The 20,378-nt window shown below is 40.5% G+C and overlaps 1 protein-coding gene and 1 long non-coding RNA gene across 9 annotated transcripts in view; both read left to right on the plus strand.

Annotated features, from left to right (window-relative positions):
- DENND4C (DENN domain containing 4C) overlaps positions 1 to 20,378 on the plus strand; it is a 117,981-nt gene that overhangs the window by 57,163 nt on the left and 40,440 nt on the right. For 7 of the 8 annotated variants that reach the window (XM_048849614.2, XM_048849616.2, XM_075128821.1 and 4 more), the window contains exons 7-13: positions 1,871 to 1,937; positions 2,588 to 2,646; positions 4,329 to 4,473; positions 5,930 to 6,105; positions 10,941 to 11,041; positions 18,010 to 18,228; positions 19,308 to 19,453. In XM_048849614.2, coding sequence (XP_048705571.2) covers positions 1,871 to 1,937; positions 2,588 to 2,646; positions 4,329 to 4,473; positions 5,930 to 6,105; positions 10,941 to 11,041; positions 18,010 to 18,228; positions 19,308 to 19,453 — 913 coding nt within the window. Of the gene's footprint in view, positions 1 to 1,870; positions 1,938 to 2,587; positions 2,647 to 4,328; positions 4,474 to 5,929; positions 6,106 to 10,940; positions 11,042 to 18,009; positions 18,229 to 19,307; positions 19,454 to 20,378 lie in introns of those variants that run through there. The other variant, XM_048849618.2, reaches the window with a different exon arrangement.
- On the plus strand, positions 11,048 to 15,361 carry LOC142072220 (uncharacterized). Its single transcript, XR_012668634.1, has 2 exons — positions 11,048 to 13,818; positions 14,810 to 15,361. It is a non-coding gene; the product is annotated as an uncharacterized LOC142072220 (long non-coding RNA).

A 20,378-nucleotide genomic window follows, 5' to 3' on the forward strand; every position in this document is an offset into this window, starting at 1 on the left:
GTCATCAGTGAAACTCTCCTCTCTGCCTCCTAACCACCAATTTATCAGGCTGAGGCTGGAGATTTTCTAGTTTTTGGTTATTCAGATTAGTGATGATGGAATAATATGTTATGTTTCAGGATGGACTATTATGTTTTTTTAAGGCTGGATTAATAACTAACGAATCTCTCCTTTTTAAGATTGGTGTTAGAGTAACTTCGCTGTACAATTACAGCCTAAAAGTGCTTGAAACATAAACTGTAGCTTAAACCATCATTTCTATCTGTTAAGGTATTGTGTACACTGCTAAAATGGTAATTGAATTAGTAATGTAACTAGATTCAAATACCACCTACAATATTAAAAGTAGCGATTTAAGAATTTTTATCTTTGAAAACTGTAAGCTATTGGAGCTTTTAGTTCCGTGTTGTGTAATCATGTCTCAGAAGATATAAACAAAAATAAGTGCAGATGACCTTAAGTTGATAGTTCCCAGTTCCCTGGGGATTTTTCCAAAGGTAGCATTTTACAGCGCCTTGAAATCAGAGAATATCATACTGAACCAGTCTGCTCAGTAATCTCCTGACCTAACCAAGACCCATGAATAGATCTCCGATGACTTAATTTTAATTGAGAATGGAGTATTACTGACTATTATCCAGGAAGTTAGTTTGGATGAAATGTAAGATCAATGTCCATCGAGATTAGTTAACGACACTGACAACCCCTGCCCACTCCACACCCCAAAATTCACCTCAAACTAAGCTGCGAGGGAGGTGAGAATAACTTTAGCAGTCTCCCACTTATTTTAATAAAATATTGGGGAAGCTGCATTAATCAATGAAATATAGAGCATTTGACTTCTAGACTGCCAATTTGAATCCAGCCCAGGGTCTGTAATGACCAAGTGTTACCACTGTTTTACAGCTATTAACTATACTACAGTGTTTGATAAGAGTGGGATGGTCTCAGTCCAGTTCCTAGTGGACAAGTGTCAGACTAATTAAACTGCCACAGTTAGTGCTAATTGACCCCCTTGTTGGCTGGATGCCACAGGGATGAATGAAATGTTAAAAACTTTGATAAGGGAGAAGCCAAGGATTTGGCATGGAAACTCTCCCTCTTGGAAGTTACTGCTATGAGAGGTTGGGGCACATAGGTGTGAAGCATGACAAAACTCTCACTGTTCTAAGTGAGCTAGCAGGCAATGAGAAATTCCCTGCTGTCATTAGAGTATGGATAGAATAAAGAGTGATGGTAGTGGTCCATTTTTCATAATTTTTTGGAGGTGGGTAGGAGGTTGTGTTCAGAGGGACAATGCCATGTCACTTAATCCCCAGATTAAATGTACCTGTTTGCAAGTAGTATGCAGTGTACTCTTTTTACCTCCGCTTAGTGTTGTGTATTTGGAAAAATATTCACTGCAATAAAAACACAACAATAATAAAACCTACACTTGCCATAGATTCTAAACACACACAACCTGAGCATGTGCTATTAATAATCAGAATGCATTTTGTAGGCATGGTAAGTGGGTTCTTTTAACAAGATGCTGTTTTAAAAATAAATTTAACTTTGAATTTTAAAATGTGTATCTTTCACCTGTTGTCTCATACGCTGAATAATTGCTGCTTGACACAATATTATAGGAAGTTAAATGCAGTTTCCTCTTGCTGTAGGACTTGAGGAATCTCCTCCTTGTTGTCCTACAGCAGTTAGGTGTGTAAGTGAGTGAGTTTGCAAACCCTCCTCTGGACTGCTATAAAGGAGTTTAAAAAAAAAAAAAAAGAAAATCTGTAAAAACAAACCCGATAAAAGGTTGTCTGCTATACTTAAAATTGAATTTGCTGAATTGAAAACTGATTTTTTTTTAAAAAAATATTCTTTTCAGGCACATATCCCATTTCATGCACAATATACCTTTCCCTTCACCTCAAAGACCAAGAATCCTTGTACAGGTAACTAAAATATCTGTTTCTGTTTCTGGTTCTAAAGGTGGGGTGGGCCTTCTCCCAGGTACTGAAACTGTGGGTTCTTCCTTTGGGCTTCTGTCCTCCGCCTTAGAGCTACTCTTTACAAGGGGCCAAATGCTCCTCTCTTAGCTCTGTAAATTTGGAGTAGTTCACTTGAAAGTCCATGGGAGCTCTTCCAGATTTACAGTCATGAAACTGGCAGTAGAATGTTCTTCTGGTTCCTCAAATTTCCATTACTTACCTCTTTGTTTTGTAGGCACCCTTTACTGTACCATATTTCTTCTTTCACCTACCCATCCACCCCGTTACTCTAGATCAGATGAGCCACTCCTCTTGAAGTGTCTGTAGTGCCACTCTGTTAATCACCAGGCAGTGGTTGAATGTTCAGTGCTGTGTCACAGACTGCTTCTTATAACTTCTGTGAGTTGTCTCAATGATTACTCTGGGTCTTCTTGACCCAGTGAACAGAACTTTTAAGAGTTATCCCTGGTGATATTTCCCTGCATGGCTTTGTGACATACTGTCTTTAGCGTGCCTGCTGTGCCATCAGAATATTCTGCCGTAAATTTTGATTGGAATATTGTACTCTCTTGAGTTGGCCATATAAATCCATTTAATGTTTTCACCTTTTTCAGCTTTCTGCCCATGATGCATTAATATTGTCTCAACCAGTTTCTACACCCTTGCCACTCAGGTAACATTAACAATGTTTAAATTCTATATGGTTTATTGATGAAGGTTTTTTGTTTTTGTTTTTTAAAACAAATGGGCTGGGGATGAAGCGTGAGAGAAAGTAAAACTTTACCAAAAAGAAAAGGAGCACTTGTGGCACCTTAGAGACTAACCAATTTATTTGAGCATGAGCTTTCGTCACGAAAGCTCATGCTCAAATAAATTGGTTAGTCTCTAAGGTGCCACAAGTACTCCTTTTCTTTTTGCGAATACAGACTAACACGGCTGTTCCTCTAAAACTTTACCATAATACGATCAAATATGAAATAATTGGAACAGGTCAAAAGTATGTACACCGTATATTTATAATGCAGTTTGTGTGGAAAAGTAGTGTACAAACCCCGTCATGCATGAGGGAGTAATAATGCTAAAATAGTTACTATATGTGAGCAGCAGATGATTGCTTGCTAGCTCAGTGTGGGATCTCTTTTGAGCAGAGATTGCTAGCTGAGAGTGATTATTTTTTAAATAGTTGATATTTTGGGAACTGAGTTATACGTCATGATCTCCATATTTTTCTTTTGCAACAGAGACTATTTGTTGTTCTACTTCCTTTTCCCCCCCTTCTAATCCATGGGAGAGTGTGGCCACCAGCTTCGTACAATCAACTAGTGTGCATACATGTGCAAGCACAGTGGAAGGCAAAAATGAGTCTAAAGATGTATTTGTATAGCCCATGGGGGTTGGCACATTCTCTGCAAAAGCAGTCTGAAGCCGTCTCTGTTCTGGAGCCCTGTACGCACAATTTAAATTTGTAGTATACATATATATATTTACAAATTTGCTTTTCAATTTTAACACTTCAATCAACCTTTGTTCAATATTATCTCTGGAAACTTTGTTTTTATATTGTACCTCCTATGCTGGAGGATCCCAAAGAGTTATTTGCAAATAACAAGTGTCGAGCACCTTTGGAATGTATCCACCTTAGTAGTGGAGAATAGCAGCTAGACAGCAAACTGCACAGTGGTGTGGTGCATAGAGAGAGAGACTTGCTCCAGGACAGGAGGGTAAACCCCATATCTTTTGTATGAAGTGTCATAGAATCTTTAATATCCACACATCACTTACCAAAAAAAAAAAAAAAAAGCGCACAAACTAAACGGCATGGAATTAAACTTGTATCTATCTCAGAAGTATGAAGGATTGAGTTGACCCAGCTGCAGTTAGAACCTGTGATTCCACGGGTCTAACATGAATGGGTATAGTTTTTTGATGAACTGATTGAAGTATTCCATCCTAAACAGTGATGCCAGATATCTGCATAGCTGGAACATTCACTAGCCAAACAGGCCTTCCTTTCATAATGCCTATTTTATTTCATAGCATGTTTGGCTGATGGATGCTCATGCATGTAACAGGAAACTCATAAACATAACAAAGAACAATTTACTGAAGCTATTATAAAGTGGTTCCCTTGGATTTAGTTTTTGTTTGCAATAGTGAAAACCCAGTAGTGAGGTGGTGGTTATTGACTAGCTATTCATAATGACATGAATTGAAGCCAACAACTCCTCTCAGCCAGTCATAGTCCCCAGTAAATGCCCAGCATTTTGATTGCTGTTGCTGTAGCAATTATTATATCTTTAGCTGTATGTTGAACACTACTGTTTGGATCCAAGTAATCTTCTCTTCTCTTCCTAGTGGAGCAAACTTCAGTACTTTGCTGATGAATCTTGGACCAGAAAACTGTGCTACTTTGTTACTCTTTGTATTGCTAGAGGGCAAGATCCTGCTGCACTCTCTGAGACCAGCTGTACTGACTGGAGTAGCTGAAGCTGTAGTCGCTGTAAGTACAGGATGTTCTGTACAGTAGTGAATGAATGAAGTCATTGCTGAGTCCACAGTGTAATTTTTCATTACGATTTCCACTCTTATTCATCACCTTCTAGAGTTGACCCCAAACCCCCTCCTTTTGGCTTGGAAATACTTATGCCTAGTCTCAGCCAAACTGACAGAAAGATCTTGTAATCGTTTTGTGTTGTTGTGTTTATATTAAATGCCACTGTTCTTTGTTTTATTTAAGTTGCTGACTCTTTGCAGTCCTTGACAATTGCTTCTGGGGTATTTAATGGTTGATGCTTTCCAAGGTAATGGAATGCTGACTTCTTGGGAAGTCAGAGACCACAAATAGCAGGTCAGAGGTCCTAGAGAAGGGTCTGTGTGTCCTTCAGCGGCGGTACCACAGAAAATTTGAGGGCACAAGGAAGGTAGCTGGGAGCTAGGTCCCAACTCTTACAGACTCTCTAGAGATTTGTACATCCAAATTCAAATGCCTCAGGAGACTCTGAAGATGTACTTTTGAACCAGATATCTTTATGTGTGCCAATAATACTAGTCTCTTTGTGGGTTAAATTAATGGAAAGTGGGAAAAAAATCTTTTGAGTTATTAGAATGACACAGAAAAACATTTGCATAAATTCACATAGCTCAATCAACTCTTGTTGAAATAAACAGTCTCTTTTCTGAGCGAAAATTAACTGCAAGAAACTTCAGCCTAAAACTTGAAGAAACCTACTCTGAACCTCTCTCTTTGGCTTTACAGTTCCCTTGAATCCTATGCTTATGATGTTAATGATATCTCTCTCTTTGGTAGGGGAATAGCAAGGTTTGAAGCTCAGAACTTCCATGGCTTCTGAAATCTTTTGTTAATGCCATACTGTTCACACTTCAGTGCAGCTATATTTTTCCTCTGGGGGGGCTTAAAAACATTTTTTTTTAATCTTTTAGCAAAATGTTTGCAGATTAGGTTAAAAATATACTTTTCAAGTGCATTTTCTCTTCCAGTGCAAAGCAAATTAATTGTGGACATATCAGTGAGGATATTGCAAACACAGTTGGTGAAGGAACTATAGCAGAAATCCATGAAATTCTTGCTTCCTCAAAGAATTTTTCTGATGCCTTCAAGAGTGGCTAATATATTTAATATTTGACTGTAAATTAATGTGTGATTGCCCTAAATAGCCGTTTTACAGCAATGGCATTTTGTGAATATCAGTTATGATTAGGTCTCAGTTTTAATCGTTATAACTATTAGAATTGCTACAGTTTGTTATGCAGCCCTTTAAAAAGTGCACTGAAGAACCTGCAAGGCAACCTTGAAGGTGGCTTTAGTTGACTGTGTAACACAGCTCTTAGTGTCTTTGTTTGTTTTCTGTATTCACCAACTTCACTTGTTGTTTTTTATTGCACAATATCTATGTTGTCCTGTTTAATACATGGGTTTCATTTCATTTTTCCTTCAGATGATATTTCCATTTCAATGGCAGTGTCCATACATCCCCCTGTGTCCTTTGTCTCTGGCAGCAGTGCTCAGTGCTCCTGTTCCATTTATAGTTGGAGTTGATTCACGATACTTTGATCTGTATGATCCACCACAGGATGTTGTTTGCATTGACTTAGACACAAACATGGTATACCTGTAAGTTTGGTTTTTTTTTTAACTTTACTGATTTTATATAGGGATCCAGAAATCCCTAAAGTAACCAGTAAGGAGACATGCATAATATAGAAGAATGTTTCATCAGCCTCTCTCTCTCTGCTGCTGCTAATGCTTCATAGAAAACTAAAATGTACCAAATCGGCCTCTTGGGCTAAATTCAGAAGTGTGATGCAAGTGGTGGTGTAAGTCTGAATGCGTAAGGCTTACAGTAACATAATGTGAGGAAGGTGGAATTGTAGGACAGAAGAAGCAAGTGATCAGAGGGTGTAAGTTAAACTATGGGAAGGGCCTGCATCTTATACCATCCTGTTGGTTGCTTTCCTTGCTGCAATCTCACCCTTGCACCACCATTTACACCATCTCTGAATTTGGTCTGCATGAGTGAAATACAATTCCAGACATGTGTCCCACGAACATACGGATGTTCAGTTTAATGTAAAACTACCAGCTGAAATAGAAATGTATATACAATGCTGATATCCACTTTTCAGGTCCTTTGTCAAGCATGAATTCAGTCTTCTAAGTCATTAGGGAAGCTTTAGTTCCTTTAGCTGGATGAGAGTTATAACGACATGAGGCATATATTATATGAAGAATGTGGAGGGAAAAAAACACCTTCCATTAAAACTCAGACCCTTAGGTTGCATTTCTAATCCTGTTGTATTTAGTATAGAATATGATGGCAAATGGGTCTGTGGAGAACAGCAGATGTGAGGATTTTTCTGGTACTCCAAAATTCAAACTCTTGAATGTTCACTAGTCAAACCGCAATTCTTTTCAAAACCACATTTTATGTACCAAGAATTACATTCAAACCATAACTCTGAAGTGGGGAAAAAATATCTGATAATGCTGCTCTGAATGTGCCCTTGGCAATATTTGTGATGTAAATATTTCAGTTGAAACTGTATTGCTTTCTATTGCTTCTACGTGCAATGCAGTACAAACTTGATTTCTGGGTAACTTCCATTATGTTATTTCAAATACTGCACTGTATAGACAAATTAGAGGAGGAGTGACTGAAGGGGCAGAACTCTAATAATAAAGAAGTACATGTTGAACTAGCTGAATGACTGTATAAGCCTTTTTCTTGCTGTAATAAAGGACTCCCATTAATCTAATAATCATACGCTCGTCTGAAAATGCTAACCTACTAGTGTTAAGTGACCCCTATCAGTATTGCAACTGAATGAGTAGAGTGTTTTTATCTTCAGTTTGTTTATTTTGTGCATCTCAACATTTTGCATATAGTCAGTTTTATTGTTGTATAGTTAGTTAAATTTCCTTCTTTATCTTCTTTAGCAATAGAGAGAATTTTAAGAAAGTAATTGATACCACAAATCTCAGAGGGATTCTGGTACCCAAAACTACTTTTACAACTATTTTTTTTTTTAAAGCTGGCTAGATTTCATGTTAACTGTGTCCCTTTTAATTTTTTAAACCACATATAAGGTATACTATGCTTCATTAAGTGCTACGGTTGTTGTGTTTTCCTTATTGTGAATGAGTTAACCAAAAGTAGTTGTCTCCTTTTTGCAGTTGTCTGTGCAATTCCCGCTCTCAAGGAAAAGTTGACCTTTCTCTCCTCAACGTATTTATTAAAATGATTTAAACTTAATCATTAATGTAAAAATAAGATGGTGATTAATTTAGACTTAATTATTTAGTGAATTGTCTCATGCCTTTTACGATTATTCCAGGCTAGTGGAAACAACAATCTTGAATGATGATGATGTTGGCTGTAATTGCACACCGTACATGTTTTCTTTTCCTCTGCAGAAATACGTTTTGTATTGTGCCATGTCAAATTTTTAACTCTAATCAGATTTTCATGCTTAAATATGTGAGTTACAATTAGTCAGTGGGTTTGACTTAGTTTGAACATTTTCTTCTTTTTCTTCATGTCAAGAAGACAGTTCCTGTGATATTTATTGGAAAAAGAAGTGTTTCCTTTCAACTACTGCAAGACTCACTGTTCCTGTGGTACTATCAAAGGAAATACTGCAGAACAATGCTGCTTGTGTATTTTTTTAATGCAAATATTGCAAAATTTGTTCTCAGCAGTCCATTTAGGAGACTGTATTACAGAAGGAATAGTGGCTAGGAAGAGGAAAATAATAGAATTGAAAGGTTTTTTTCTTCTTCTTGTAACAATATCTTTAGTATTTGGTTTTGGGGTATTTTTTGTTTAAAAACACTGCCAGTGGAGACTTAAGTATTCAGTCATGGAGATGTGATTCTCCATATCTCCAGTGTGTAGTGGTGTGGTATTAAGTAGAGATAAATGAATTGCAAAAGGTTCAGTTCAAATAAGCAGATGACAGTTCAAATAATATAAAACTTATTTGGGCTAGTTAATGGATTGGAAATCTTCTAGGAACTGGATTTCTTGTGGGACTTCCTGTAGTTCCCGGCACTAACTTGGTTAAAACCTGGTGGTGGTGAACAGTGGCAAAATGTAACATTTAAAAAGCCTCTCAAACTTAAACTTAAAAAAACCAAAAACAACAAAAAATCTTTTGGTTAAGGCAGGGGACTGGGACGCAGGAGACCTGGTTTCCCTGCCCAGCTCAGTCACATAAGTTCATGTTTTCAAGACAATCACCTAAAATTGTTTGCTTATTTTGGCCATTTTACTGATGGTAACTATAGCCTGATTTTCAGAGGTGCTGAATACGTACATCTCCCACTGAAGTAGATTGGAGCTGTTGGTAGCTTCACTTCTGGAAATACATACCCTCCTTTTCTCTCATTAGGCATGTGACAACTCTTTCCTCACCTGTATAATGGGGGTATTTCTTTATCTCAGCAACTTGTTCATGCAGTATCTATGTCAGTGAAGACCTGTATAGAAACGTGAAGTATTATAAATGAATGTTATTGCTGGCTTTTATTTAAGCCCCATTCCTTTTTCTGTGGGGAGATACGTTTTATTAAATATAACAGTGCTGCTATAGTGAAGCTAATTTTGAAAGACCCTTAGAGCTGAATAGAAGGGATAATATTTTTCAGAAAGGCAGTGTTTTCTAGTACAACAATCTCAACTAGTCATTGACAAGTGTCTTTTGAAAGCATTTAGTGCTATAGATCCGTTATCATAGACTGATGAAGCATTATTTACTGCCAGCAAATGTTGAATAGCTTTCATTCATCCAACGTCTCTTTAGTGACTGTCCTTTGTTGCTCTCAGACTATATCTGCAAAAGTAACAATGACAATCTTTTTGAGGGAGGTTGTTAGGAAAAGAAGGTTTTTTTTTTTGTTTTTTTTTTAATAAGTCTTCCGTTTTGTTTTATTTGTTGCACTGGAGAAACAGTATAGCCAATGTTGCTATAGAGAGATCAGGGAGAGAAAGTGGGAGGAGAGTTCCCTGAGCACACAACTGCAAGCTAGGGATCACAGAGTTCTAATCTTGGCTCTGACTTACTGTATAGTTTTTGACAGCTCTTGCTTAGATCCTCTGCCTCAGTTTCGGTATGAGTAAAATGGGAGTGATTGTTCTTGCAAAGACCCCTGTGAGGTTGGGCTCATTATTTGTAAAACACTGAGAATGAAGAGACACGTATAGTTGCTAAGTGTTTCTTTTGTTTATAATTTCTGCAGGCAATTTTATCTCTAGTAAAATGTCTAAAAAATTTTCAAAAACAAGGATGTAATCAGCTATACTAATAGTGATCCAACAGTCGGTGAGCAGTCCTATTACTGATGCAAAGCAACAAATGAGCATGTCTGTATCAGCCAGACTAGTAATAAATGACTGACTAGATACTGTGCCAGTAATATCTGCTACATTCCCTGCTACAATAACTTCCCTCTCCCCTTGCATTCCAGAAGGGAGGCACATACATGCCTAGAGTTCTCAGCATTCACCCCCACCCTCTCCGTTTATTTCTTCTCTGCTAAACAAGGACTTGCATTGTAGCCGCTGTCTTTCTAACCAAGGAAGAACCTCACTTTAGGCCAGTTAACTGCATTGCTTAATCAACCACATAGGTCCCGAAGTGTGTGCTAAATCCTCAGCCTTCCCAGTCCCTGCTGGCCTAGTATTGAGACAGGAAATAGACATTGAATCAGTGTGTCTGGTACATGTCGCAGTGCAGCATATGACCATAAAGATGCCAGGCTGGACCCCAATACTATTGTAATTTTTACGTGCATTTTAATACTAATTACTCTGCTCCTAATTGCGAGGGTTACCAGATAGCAAGTGTAAAAAATTGGGATGGGGTGGAGGTAATAGGTGCCTATATAAGAAAAAGCCCGCAAAATCGGGACTGTCCTTATAAAATCGGGACATCTGGTCACCCTACTAATTGCTATGTTTACCGTTTTCTGCCATGCACCAAGCGTATATTTTATATTTATACGACTGCTATTGGATACGAAATGGAATAGGAATAGGAAGGTCAGTAAGTGAGATGAATTGTATGTTTTCATGTCAATCAAGTGCAGATGAGCCTGATTAAATTATTTTCTTCAATGAGATAAAAGCAGCCACTTCGAGATTTATTAAAGCACCAATTTAAATGTCTAAACCAAATCTAAACAAAAGTTCTGGTTTCAGGTGAATCTGGGATCAGATCCAAACTCAGTTTAGACTACTATATTATTTGGAGGAAACAAAATAGTTTTCAGTTCTGTTCTTTCTACTGTGTATTTTATTTCTACACAAAAATAAAAGTGATGAAAAGACTTCTTTCCAATGCCATCTTGTTTTGGTATTGTGCCATCTTGAAAGTGAAGTAACAAAACATTGTTTTCATACACTTACCATTCTTTTTTATTTTGCATGCATTGTTTGTTTCACTGTGTAGATCGGATGATAAGAAGAGCATGAACTGGAAACAGCTTCCTAAGAAGCCATGCAAAAGTCTACTCAGCACCTTAAGGAAATTGCATCCACAGCTGGCATCAGGTAAAGCATGGGCATGGAAAAGGAAGCTGCCCTATGCAAAGGAATTACAATAATTTTCACAGAATATTTATTTTGCTGGTATAAACCAGCAACTCTTAACAAATAAGAACCATGGCTATAAATGTAAGGCCATCCCTTTAAGTACATGGCATGACATTTTTGCACTTTTACTTTGCTGTCATTCTGAACTTTAAACCATATGGAGATTCTTTCCAGTTCTCAACATAGATGGGGCTGTCAAAGGGGAATTGTATTTAAAACACAGTTCAAACAAAGCTCACACTGAACCACATTTTGGAAACAAGTCTGTTAGGTTCATGTTAGACCATTACTCTAAACAAGTGCCAAGATAACTGAAAAAATGCTAAGGGTATGAGGGCAATAAGTTTTCAACAGTATTTACATAGCCCACTGAAAATGTGAGTATAAAAGTCAGTAAGTAGCTTAAACTCTGACCAAATATTTGTAGAGAAATTGTATTTTGTTCAGTGAATAATTTCTTATTTTGGCTTTGCCCTGTCCAAACCAACTGTTTGGCAGGAGCCACATTCAAACTATTTTCAGACACTGCTGCCTTAGGAATATAGATAGGACCTTTTAATTTGAAGTTTTAAGTTGGTTTAATAATACACACCTTACACTGAACTGAGGAGGTGCTGCTGGCTCCTGTGTCACAAGTATATAAAGACTGTAAAATGAAGGAAACATTCAAACAGAAATAATATGCAATGATTTAGGGAATTAAATGACTTTCTTCCTTTCCCTCTATTTTCAGTAAGCTTTCAGTGAAAGCCTTATGCCCAACCTGCCCTTGCGTTGAGTTCTCTCAGCAGGATATATTCAGAGTCAGATGTTATAACTAACACAAAGCTGCTATAGGCTCAGTTCCAGATTTAACTGGAGCAGAGGCAATGGTGTGCATCAAATTGGGTTAATGTTTTTATTCTTTTGCACTACACATATTAAGTTAGCACTGCTAAGGAAAAATGTCATCAAGATAGCACAGAAACGGATTTCTCTTGCGTGTGTAGGAAAAAACAGTCTGCCACGCTCAGTTTTAGAAGACTGAAGCCCCTTCATAACATAGTAAACAAAACTCATACAAAAATGTCTTGATATTCTAGTTTTTTCTCTCTTAAATTTCACAGAAATCTTAAATGAACTGAGATAGAGATTATATTGATATTACAGGGTTGAAGCAAAGCCACTTGCGGAGTGACAAAATAAAAAAATGTAGCAATATAGCATACTGGGGGTAAATTTTTAGCACCTCTCATCTACTTGTGCTTTCACATTACAAGTGTAAACCCTGCATGCGTTCTCACAGTTTTGTGAAAGCACAAGTAGATGAGGCACCACCTGGCTTCCCTATTATGTATTGTAAAATTGCATCTGCACGTAGAAGTGCCTACACCCGTTAAAAATTCTAACATCTCTGTGCAGTAAAGTGCCTACATTACAAGTGTAAACCCTGCATGCCACCTGGCTGTTTCTAGCACTTTACTGCACAGAGATGTTAGAATTTTTAACGGGTGTAGGCACTTCTATGTGGAGATGCAATTTTACAATACATAATAGGGAAGCCAGGTGGTGAGCGAGGTGAAAACTTGATCTTCAATGTTGATTGTGTACTGATCCATTGCAAAAGATGAAATTCAGTTTAGGAGGTGACAGGTGTTGTGATGGATCCCACTTTAATTATCTAATATCCAAGCAGGACTGGCTGGCTTACGGAAAAGAGATCTCTTGTGTGCATGTAGCCTTTTTAATCTGGCCCAGATGATGATAGGGAATGGAAATAGGTGCCATATAATGGTTCTTCAGTAGCCCACGTGAAATAAGTTAGTAATCTCATGAAGAGCAGAGAATTTTAGGCCTGGTCTACACTGCGAGTTTATGTTGGATTTAGCAGCATTAAATCCGAATTAACCCTGCTCCCGTCCACATAACAAAGCCATTTTTTCGACATAAAGGGCTCTTAAAACCGATTTCTGTACTCCTCCCCAACGAGGGGGTTAGCGCTGAAATTGACATCGCCATTTTGAATTAGGGGTAGTGTGGATGCAATTCGAAGGTATTGGCCTCCGGGAGCTATCCCACAGTGCACCATTGTGACCGCTCTGGACAGCACTCTGAACTTTGATGCATTGGCCTGGTGTACAGGAAAAGCCCTGGGAACTTTTGAATCTCATTTCCTGTTTGGCCAGGCGAGCTCATCAGCACAGGTGACCATGCAGAACTCATCAGCACAGGTAACCATGCAGTCCCAGAATCGAAAAAGAGCTCCAGCATGGACTGAACGGGAGGTACTGGGTCTGATCGCTGTATGGGGAGAGGAATCCGTGCTATCAGAACTTTACGTTCTAAAAGACGAAATGCGAAAATATTTCAAAAAATCTCAGAGGCCATGAGGGACAGAAGCTACATCAGGGACGCAACACAGTGCCGTGTGAAACTTAAGGAGCTCAGACAAGCGTACCAGAAAACCAAAGAATCAAACGGACGCTCTGGGACAGAGCCCCAGACATGCCGCTTCTACGCTGAGCTGCATGAAGTTCTGCGGGGGGGCCGGCACCACTACCCCACCCCTGTCCGTGGACTCCGATGATGGGGTACTCTCCGCCATGCCTGAGGATTCTGCAGATGGGGAAGATGAGGACGACGACGACGAGTTTGGGGAGAGCACACAGCACACTGTTCTCCCCGACAAGAGGATCTTTTTCTCACCCTGACTGAAATACCCTCCCAACCCAATGAAGCCGGAGAAGGGACCTCTGGTGAGTGTACCTTTTTAAATATAATACACGTTATAAAAGCAAGCATTTTTTAATGATTAAGTAGCCCTGAGGACTTGGGATGCATTCATGGCCAGTACAGCTACTGGAAAAGTCTGTTAACGTGTCTGGGGATGAAGTGGAAATCCTTCAGGGACATCTCCATGAAGTTCTTCTGGAAGTACTCTAAAACCCTTTGCAGAAGGTTTCTGGGGAGAGCAGCCTTATTCCGTCCTCCATGGTAGGACACTTTACCACGCCATGCTAGTAGCAAGTAATCTGATATCATTGCATGACAAAGCCTGGCAGTGTATGGTCCCGGTGTTTGCTGGCATTCAAGCAACATCCATTCTTTATCTCTCTCTGCTATCCTCAGGAGAGTGATATCGTTCATGGTAACCTGGTTGAAATAGGGGAATTTAATTAAGGAGACATTCAGAGGTGCCCATTCTTACTGGGCTGTTTGCCTGTGGCTGAAAAGAAATCCTCCCAGCAGTTAGCCGTGGAGTGGGGTGGTGGGGGGGATGGCCATTGGCGCTGAGCTGTTCGCGTTTGGCTAGCAGGGATCTTCCCTGATACCAGCCAGGCGGTGGGGGGAGGGGAAAAGCGATCATCCCAGAGAACTGGATGCGGGGAGGGGGTTAGTTTGGTTTCTGCTGCTGCATGTTAACATTAAAACCGCAGCACTAAATGTCCAACTCAACAGACTTTGCTTGGTATGGGAAAGGAGGGCGCTGCTGCTATGAAGGTTGCAGAAGCTGAAAGACTGGCTTACCATGGCCGCCTGCAAGCCAAATTCTGTTGCCCGGCACTGCGTGTGTGATCTCTAACACCAAAGCCGCTGGCACTCAATATAAGATGCAAAACGCGACCTTGTACCAAAATCACATGTGCTATGTAATGTGAATAGTGTTGTTCACAGTGAAAGAGTATAGCCATTGTTCTGTAAAATGTATCTTTTAAAATACTTCACTCCCTTTTTTTCCTCCCGCAGCTGCAAATGTTTCTAGCCTCCCTCCTCCTTCCCAAAGGCTATCTCAGATAAGGCGGCGAAAAAAACGCACGCGCGATGAAATGTTCTCTGAGCTCATGCAGTCATCCGGCACTGACAGAGCTGTGTGGAGGGACACAATAGCAGAGTACAGGACAGTGGACGATAAATGTGAGGAGAGCTGGCGGCAGGAAGATCAGAGGAGACATGAGGCAACGCTGGGGCTACTGCGGGATCAAACAGACATGCTCCGGCGTCTGGTGGAGGTTCATGAACGGCAGCAGGATCACAGACTGCCGCTGCAGTCCCTGCTTAACCACCCTCCCTCCTCCCCAAGTTCCATAGCCTCCTCACCCAGATGCCCAAGAATGCGGGGGGCAAGGAGACTCTGGGCACCCAACCACTCCACCCCAGTGGACAGCCCAAGCAACAGAAGGCTGTCATTCAACAAGTTGTAAAGTGGCCTTTTCCTTCCCTCCTCCCACACCCCACCCGGGCTACCTTGTGAGTTATCTCCCTATTTTTATAATCAATAAAGAATACATGTTTTTTAAACGATAGTGACTTTATTTCCTTTGCAATCAAGCTGTGATCGAAGGGGGGAGGGCAGGTGGTTTACAGGGAATTTAGAGGCAACCAAGGGGGCAGGTTTTCATCAAGGAGAAACAAACAGAAGTGTCACACAGTACCCTGTCCAGTCATGAAACTGGTTTTCAAAGCTTCTCTGATGTGCAGTGCTTCCTGCTGTGCTCTTCTAACCGCCCTGGTGTCTGGCTGCACGTATTCAACAGCCAGGCGATTTGCATCAACCTCCCACCCCACCATAAATGTCTCCCCCTTACTCTCTCAGAGATCGTGGAGCGCACAGAGCAAGCAGCAATAACAATGAGAATATTGGTTTCGCTGAGGTCTGAGCGAGTCAGTAAACTGCGCCAGCGACCCTGTAAACATCCAAATGCACACTCTACCACCATTCTGCACTTGCTCAGCCTATAGTTGATAAGCTCCTTACTACTGTCCAGGGTGCCTGTGTACGGCTTCATGAGCCAGGGCATTAAGGAGTAGGCTGGGTCCCCAAGGATAAATATAGGCATTTCAACATCCCCAACAGTTATTGTCTGGCCTGGGAAGTAAATCCCTTCCTGCAGCCATCTAAACAGACCAGAGTTCCTGAAGACCCGAGCGTCCTGGACCTTTCCTGGCCATTCCATGTTGATGTTGGTGAAACGTCCCTTGTGATCCACCAGTGCTTGAAGTACCATTGAAAAGTACCCCTTGTGGTTTATGTACTGGCTGCCCTGGTGGTGCGGTCCCAAGATAGGGATATGCGTTCCGTCTATAGGCCCACCACAGTTAGGGAATCCCATTGCAGAAAAGCCATCTAGTATGACTTCCACATTTCCCAGAGTCACTACCTTTGATAGAAGCAGCTTAATGATTGTGTTGGCTACTTGCATCACAGCAACCCCCACAGTAGATTTGCCCACTCCAGATTGATTACCGAGTGACCGGTAGCTGTCTGGTGTTGCAAGCTTCCACAGGGCTATTGCCACTCACTTGTGAACTGTGAGGGCTGCCGTCATCTTGGTATTCTTGCGCTTCAGGGCAGGGGAAAGCAAGTCACAAAATTCCATGAAAGTGCTCTTACGCGTGCGAAAGTTTTGGAGCCACTAGGAATCATCCTAGACCCGCAACACTATGCGGTCCCACCACTCTGTGCTTGTTTCCCGGGCCCAGAATTGGCATTCCACGGCATGAACCTGCCCCATTAACACCATGATCTCCAAATTGTGGGGGAATGCAGTTTTAGAGAGAAGTGTGTTCATGTCCTCATCACCGCGCTTCCGTCGCCTCCTCGCCTGGTTTTTCAGGTGCTGGTTCTGCATAAATTGCACGATAATGCACGAGGTGTTTACAATCGTCATAACTGCTGCGGTGAGCTAAACGGGCTCCATGCTTGCTGTGCTATGGCGTCTGCTCCTGCTCGGGCAATCCAGGGAAAAGGACGCAAAACAGTTGTTTGCTGTTGCTCTGACAGAGGGAGGGTCGACCGACAACATGGCTTACAGGGTTGGCTTACAGGGAATTAAAATCAACAAATGGGGTGGCTTTGCAAGAAATAGAATGGCCCCCTCAAGGATAGAACTCAAAACCTCAAGGATAGAACTCAAAACTGGGTTTAGCAGGCTGTTGATTTCACGGAGGGAGGGAGGGAGGAGAAAATGAACACAAAACAAATCTGGTCTATTTCTTGTTTTGATCCACCTCATCTATCTTTATACATCTTGCTGGCAGCAGACTGTGCAGTATGACTGCTAGCCATTGTCATCTTCTGGGTGCTCGGCAGAAGACAGTGCAGTATGACTGCTGGCTATTGTCATCTCCTGGCTGCTCATTAAAAGACGGTGCAGTAGGACTGCCAGTAGGACTGAATCATCATGAGATGAAACTTAAAAGGTTAATGACCTGGCTGAGTCACTCCCATGTTTGCCCAGGTGCCCCTGACCTCATCGAGGTCGGTTAAAAGAGCACCCAGGAATATGTTGACAACAGCTACCAGTCGTACTGCACTGTCTGCTGCCAAAAGGCAATAAGCTGCTGCTGTGTAGCAATGCAGTACCACGTCTGCCAGCAGCCAGGAGACATATGGTGACGATTAGCTGAGCAGGTTCCATGCTTGCCGTGGTATGGCGTCTGCTCAAGTAACCCAGGAAAAAAGGCTCGAAACAATTGTCTGCCGTTGCTTTCATGGAGGGAGGGAGGGAAGGGGGCCTGATGATATGTACCCAGAACCACCCGCGACAATGTTTTAGCCCCATCAGGCATTGGGATTTCTACCCAGAATTCAAATGGGCGGCGGAGACTGCAGGAACTGTGGGATAGCTACCCACAGTGCAACGCTCCGGAAGTCGACAGTTGCCTTGGTACTGTAGACACACTCCACCGACTATGTGCACTTAGAGCATTTGTGTGGGTACACACACAATCGACTGTATAAAAACACTTTCTACAAAACCGACTTCTATAAATGCAACCTAATTTCATAGTGTAGATAAGGCCTTAGTTTCCTGTATTGTTATTCTTACTACTTTCGGGAATGCTAAGTATAAAAGGAAAGAAAAATCTGTCTTGGGTGTTCCTAGGATAATTTGTTTTAATGTCATCCGTAATAAAGCTCACTTTCCCTTTGCTCCTGTTTCTAGTTCACAGAAAGACCCAAGACGGCTCTGCAGTGGAGATGACGCCTATAGAGGCAGATTTCTCTTGGCAGAAGAAGATGACAGAACTTGAGATGGAGATCCAAGAGGCTTTTCTGCGCTTCATGGCGTCTATTTTAAAGGGGTACAGAACATTCCTCAAGCCAATTACTCAGGCACCTTCAAATAAAACTACTGCTGCTGATTCCTTGTTTGACCTTCAAGGTGAGGCTGTCCTGGATCACATCGAGGGCAGGGTTGGTGTTGTGGTGATTATTATAATAGTGCCCAAAGGCCCAGTGAGGGTCAGGATGTTGTTATGCTAGGTGCTGTCCAAATGCATTGGTGGACATGGCCTGTGCTCTGAAAAGCTTAAATGCAGTTTAATTAGCACATGTTTCACATTAACATCACATCTGAAAGCAGAATCTTGCCCTTTTAAGTTATTTTGAATCTTTTAAACGTTGTAATTTGATTAAAATATAAGTAAAGCTGGTCAGTAATAAATAGCATCTGTGTGTTGTAACGTGGCCGTTCTGCTAATGTAACTGCAGGTCTTGCTATTGTTGAAGGTCTGACAAAATCATCTCTCAATAATGTGACATTATCTCTGGTGTGCACATTTATTTAAGGCAGCTCTTGGGATTATAGAAACTTTGCAACTTGTATTGAGAATAAATGCTCTTAGAAGCCAAGCCCTAGTGGCCTGATAACACAGAGAATAAATGAAAGTGTTCTTAATTCTACACAGGGTAAGAATAGAAAACTTTGAGGGGGGAAAAGGTTAAGAATATAAGGAACACCAACTGACTCCCCTCAATTCATTCTGGTTGTGTAGACTTCAGATAGGCTGCTGTTTTGACAGAGTTGAGAAAAGTTCTTAATGGAGATAGTTAATGGGACACTTGAAAAAAGTTCTAAAAAACTTTCCAATCCTACATCTGCCCCTGAGAACCCATACATTTTTGTGACCTTTTACAGTCACTTTTTCTTATGTTTTTATGTGAATTTTTTTTGTCTCCTTTCTTGCTGTGTGAAAGAAGTACACAAACCCAGGAAACTAATTATATTGGGAAATGGTGTAAGTGACTATCCACCATGTACTGTCTAATGCAAAGTAAGCAAACTTTATTTAAAAAAAAATAGACAAAGCAACTCCTTGAAATTTAAGTGATTTTATGTGTTAGTATAACAATTGACAGGTGAAACACTGCAGACAAATGTGACTTTGTTGTTGTTGACTGTTTCTTTTGAGGCTTCATCTTAAAACTAGTATTTAGTTTTTCTAAATTTTTTTTAACCAGGATTTTTAAAAAGTAGAGACCGTGCCTACACAAAGTTCTACATGCTTCTAACCAAAACACAGATATTTAGCCGCTTCATAGAAGAGTGCAGTTTTGTGAGTGACAAGGATACCAGCCTGGCATTTTTTGATGACTGTATAGAAAAGGTGAACAATTGTATTTCATTCTTTTTTTTTTTTAAAGTATTTATGTGCTGCTGTTAATTGTGCCTTAATGTCTGTGGCTTTTAGTCATAAAAAGTGGAGCAGCAGCAGCTGTTGTAAGATAATGGAGTTCGCTGCAGTTATCATTCAGAGTCATTTTCCCCTTCATCTTGTTGCATGTTCATCTTATTTTTGGTTAGTGTTGGAAACTTGCAGTGGGCTCCCATAACTTCTCCAGTTAAAAGCTACACATTTCAGTGATTCATGTAAAGAAAAACGGAGACTGCTCTGAGTACATGGCATGCCATCTCCACCTTGCTCCTCTCATACCTCTATCAAGTGCATTCTAAATATTCACCTGTATCAGTCAGTCTCTAATCCCTAATCATCCACTCCACTTGTCATGCTTCACCCCCAAATTTTCATTTAGCTGTCATTAGAATGTACATGTATTTATAAAGTAGCAACATGTGTGCCAAACACAACTGCTCAGACTTTTTTCGTTTTTGCATCCCTTCCTCCCAACATATTTCTTTTTTATGTGTGGTGTCTGTGTAGTTGGTCTTGATGGGGTAGGGACCTTTCCATCTTGTCTGTAAATGCAACTGGTGCTATATAGATGGTTTTGGAATAATTTCCAAGTCCCATCCATGTTCAAAATGTAATCCGTTCCCAGGGTGTAATTCCAGTCCAAATGGACAGTGATTTGGTATATCTTAATCTGTTAAAGGCCAAGTGCATAATTTACAATAAACTAGATGATCAATAATTAAGGCATTTATTTACCTGTGTGTGTGTGTGCTTTTTATTAAAATAGTATCTTGGTTTTGGTAGTGTCTTGGTTTCTGGCTCAATTTTTTAGGATCCTGGAATGAATCTTTTGCTCCTAACTATTGAATTAATGTATTGTATGGTAGGAAGACACTGT

Source organism: Caretta caretta, chromosome 5 (genome assembly GCF_965140235.1).
Source record: "Caretta caretta isolate rCarCar2 chromosome 5, rCarCar1.hap1, whole genome shotgun sequence".
Classification (NCBI taxonomy): domain Eukaryota; kingdom Metazoa; phylum Chordata; order Testudines; family Cheloniidae; genus Caretta; species Caretta caretta.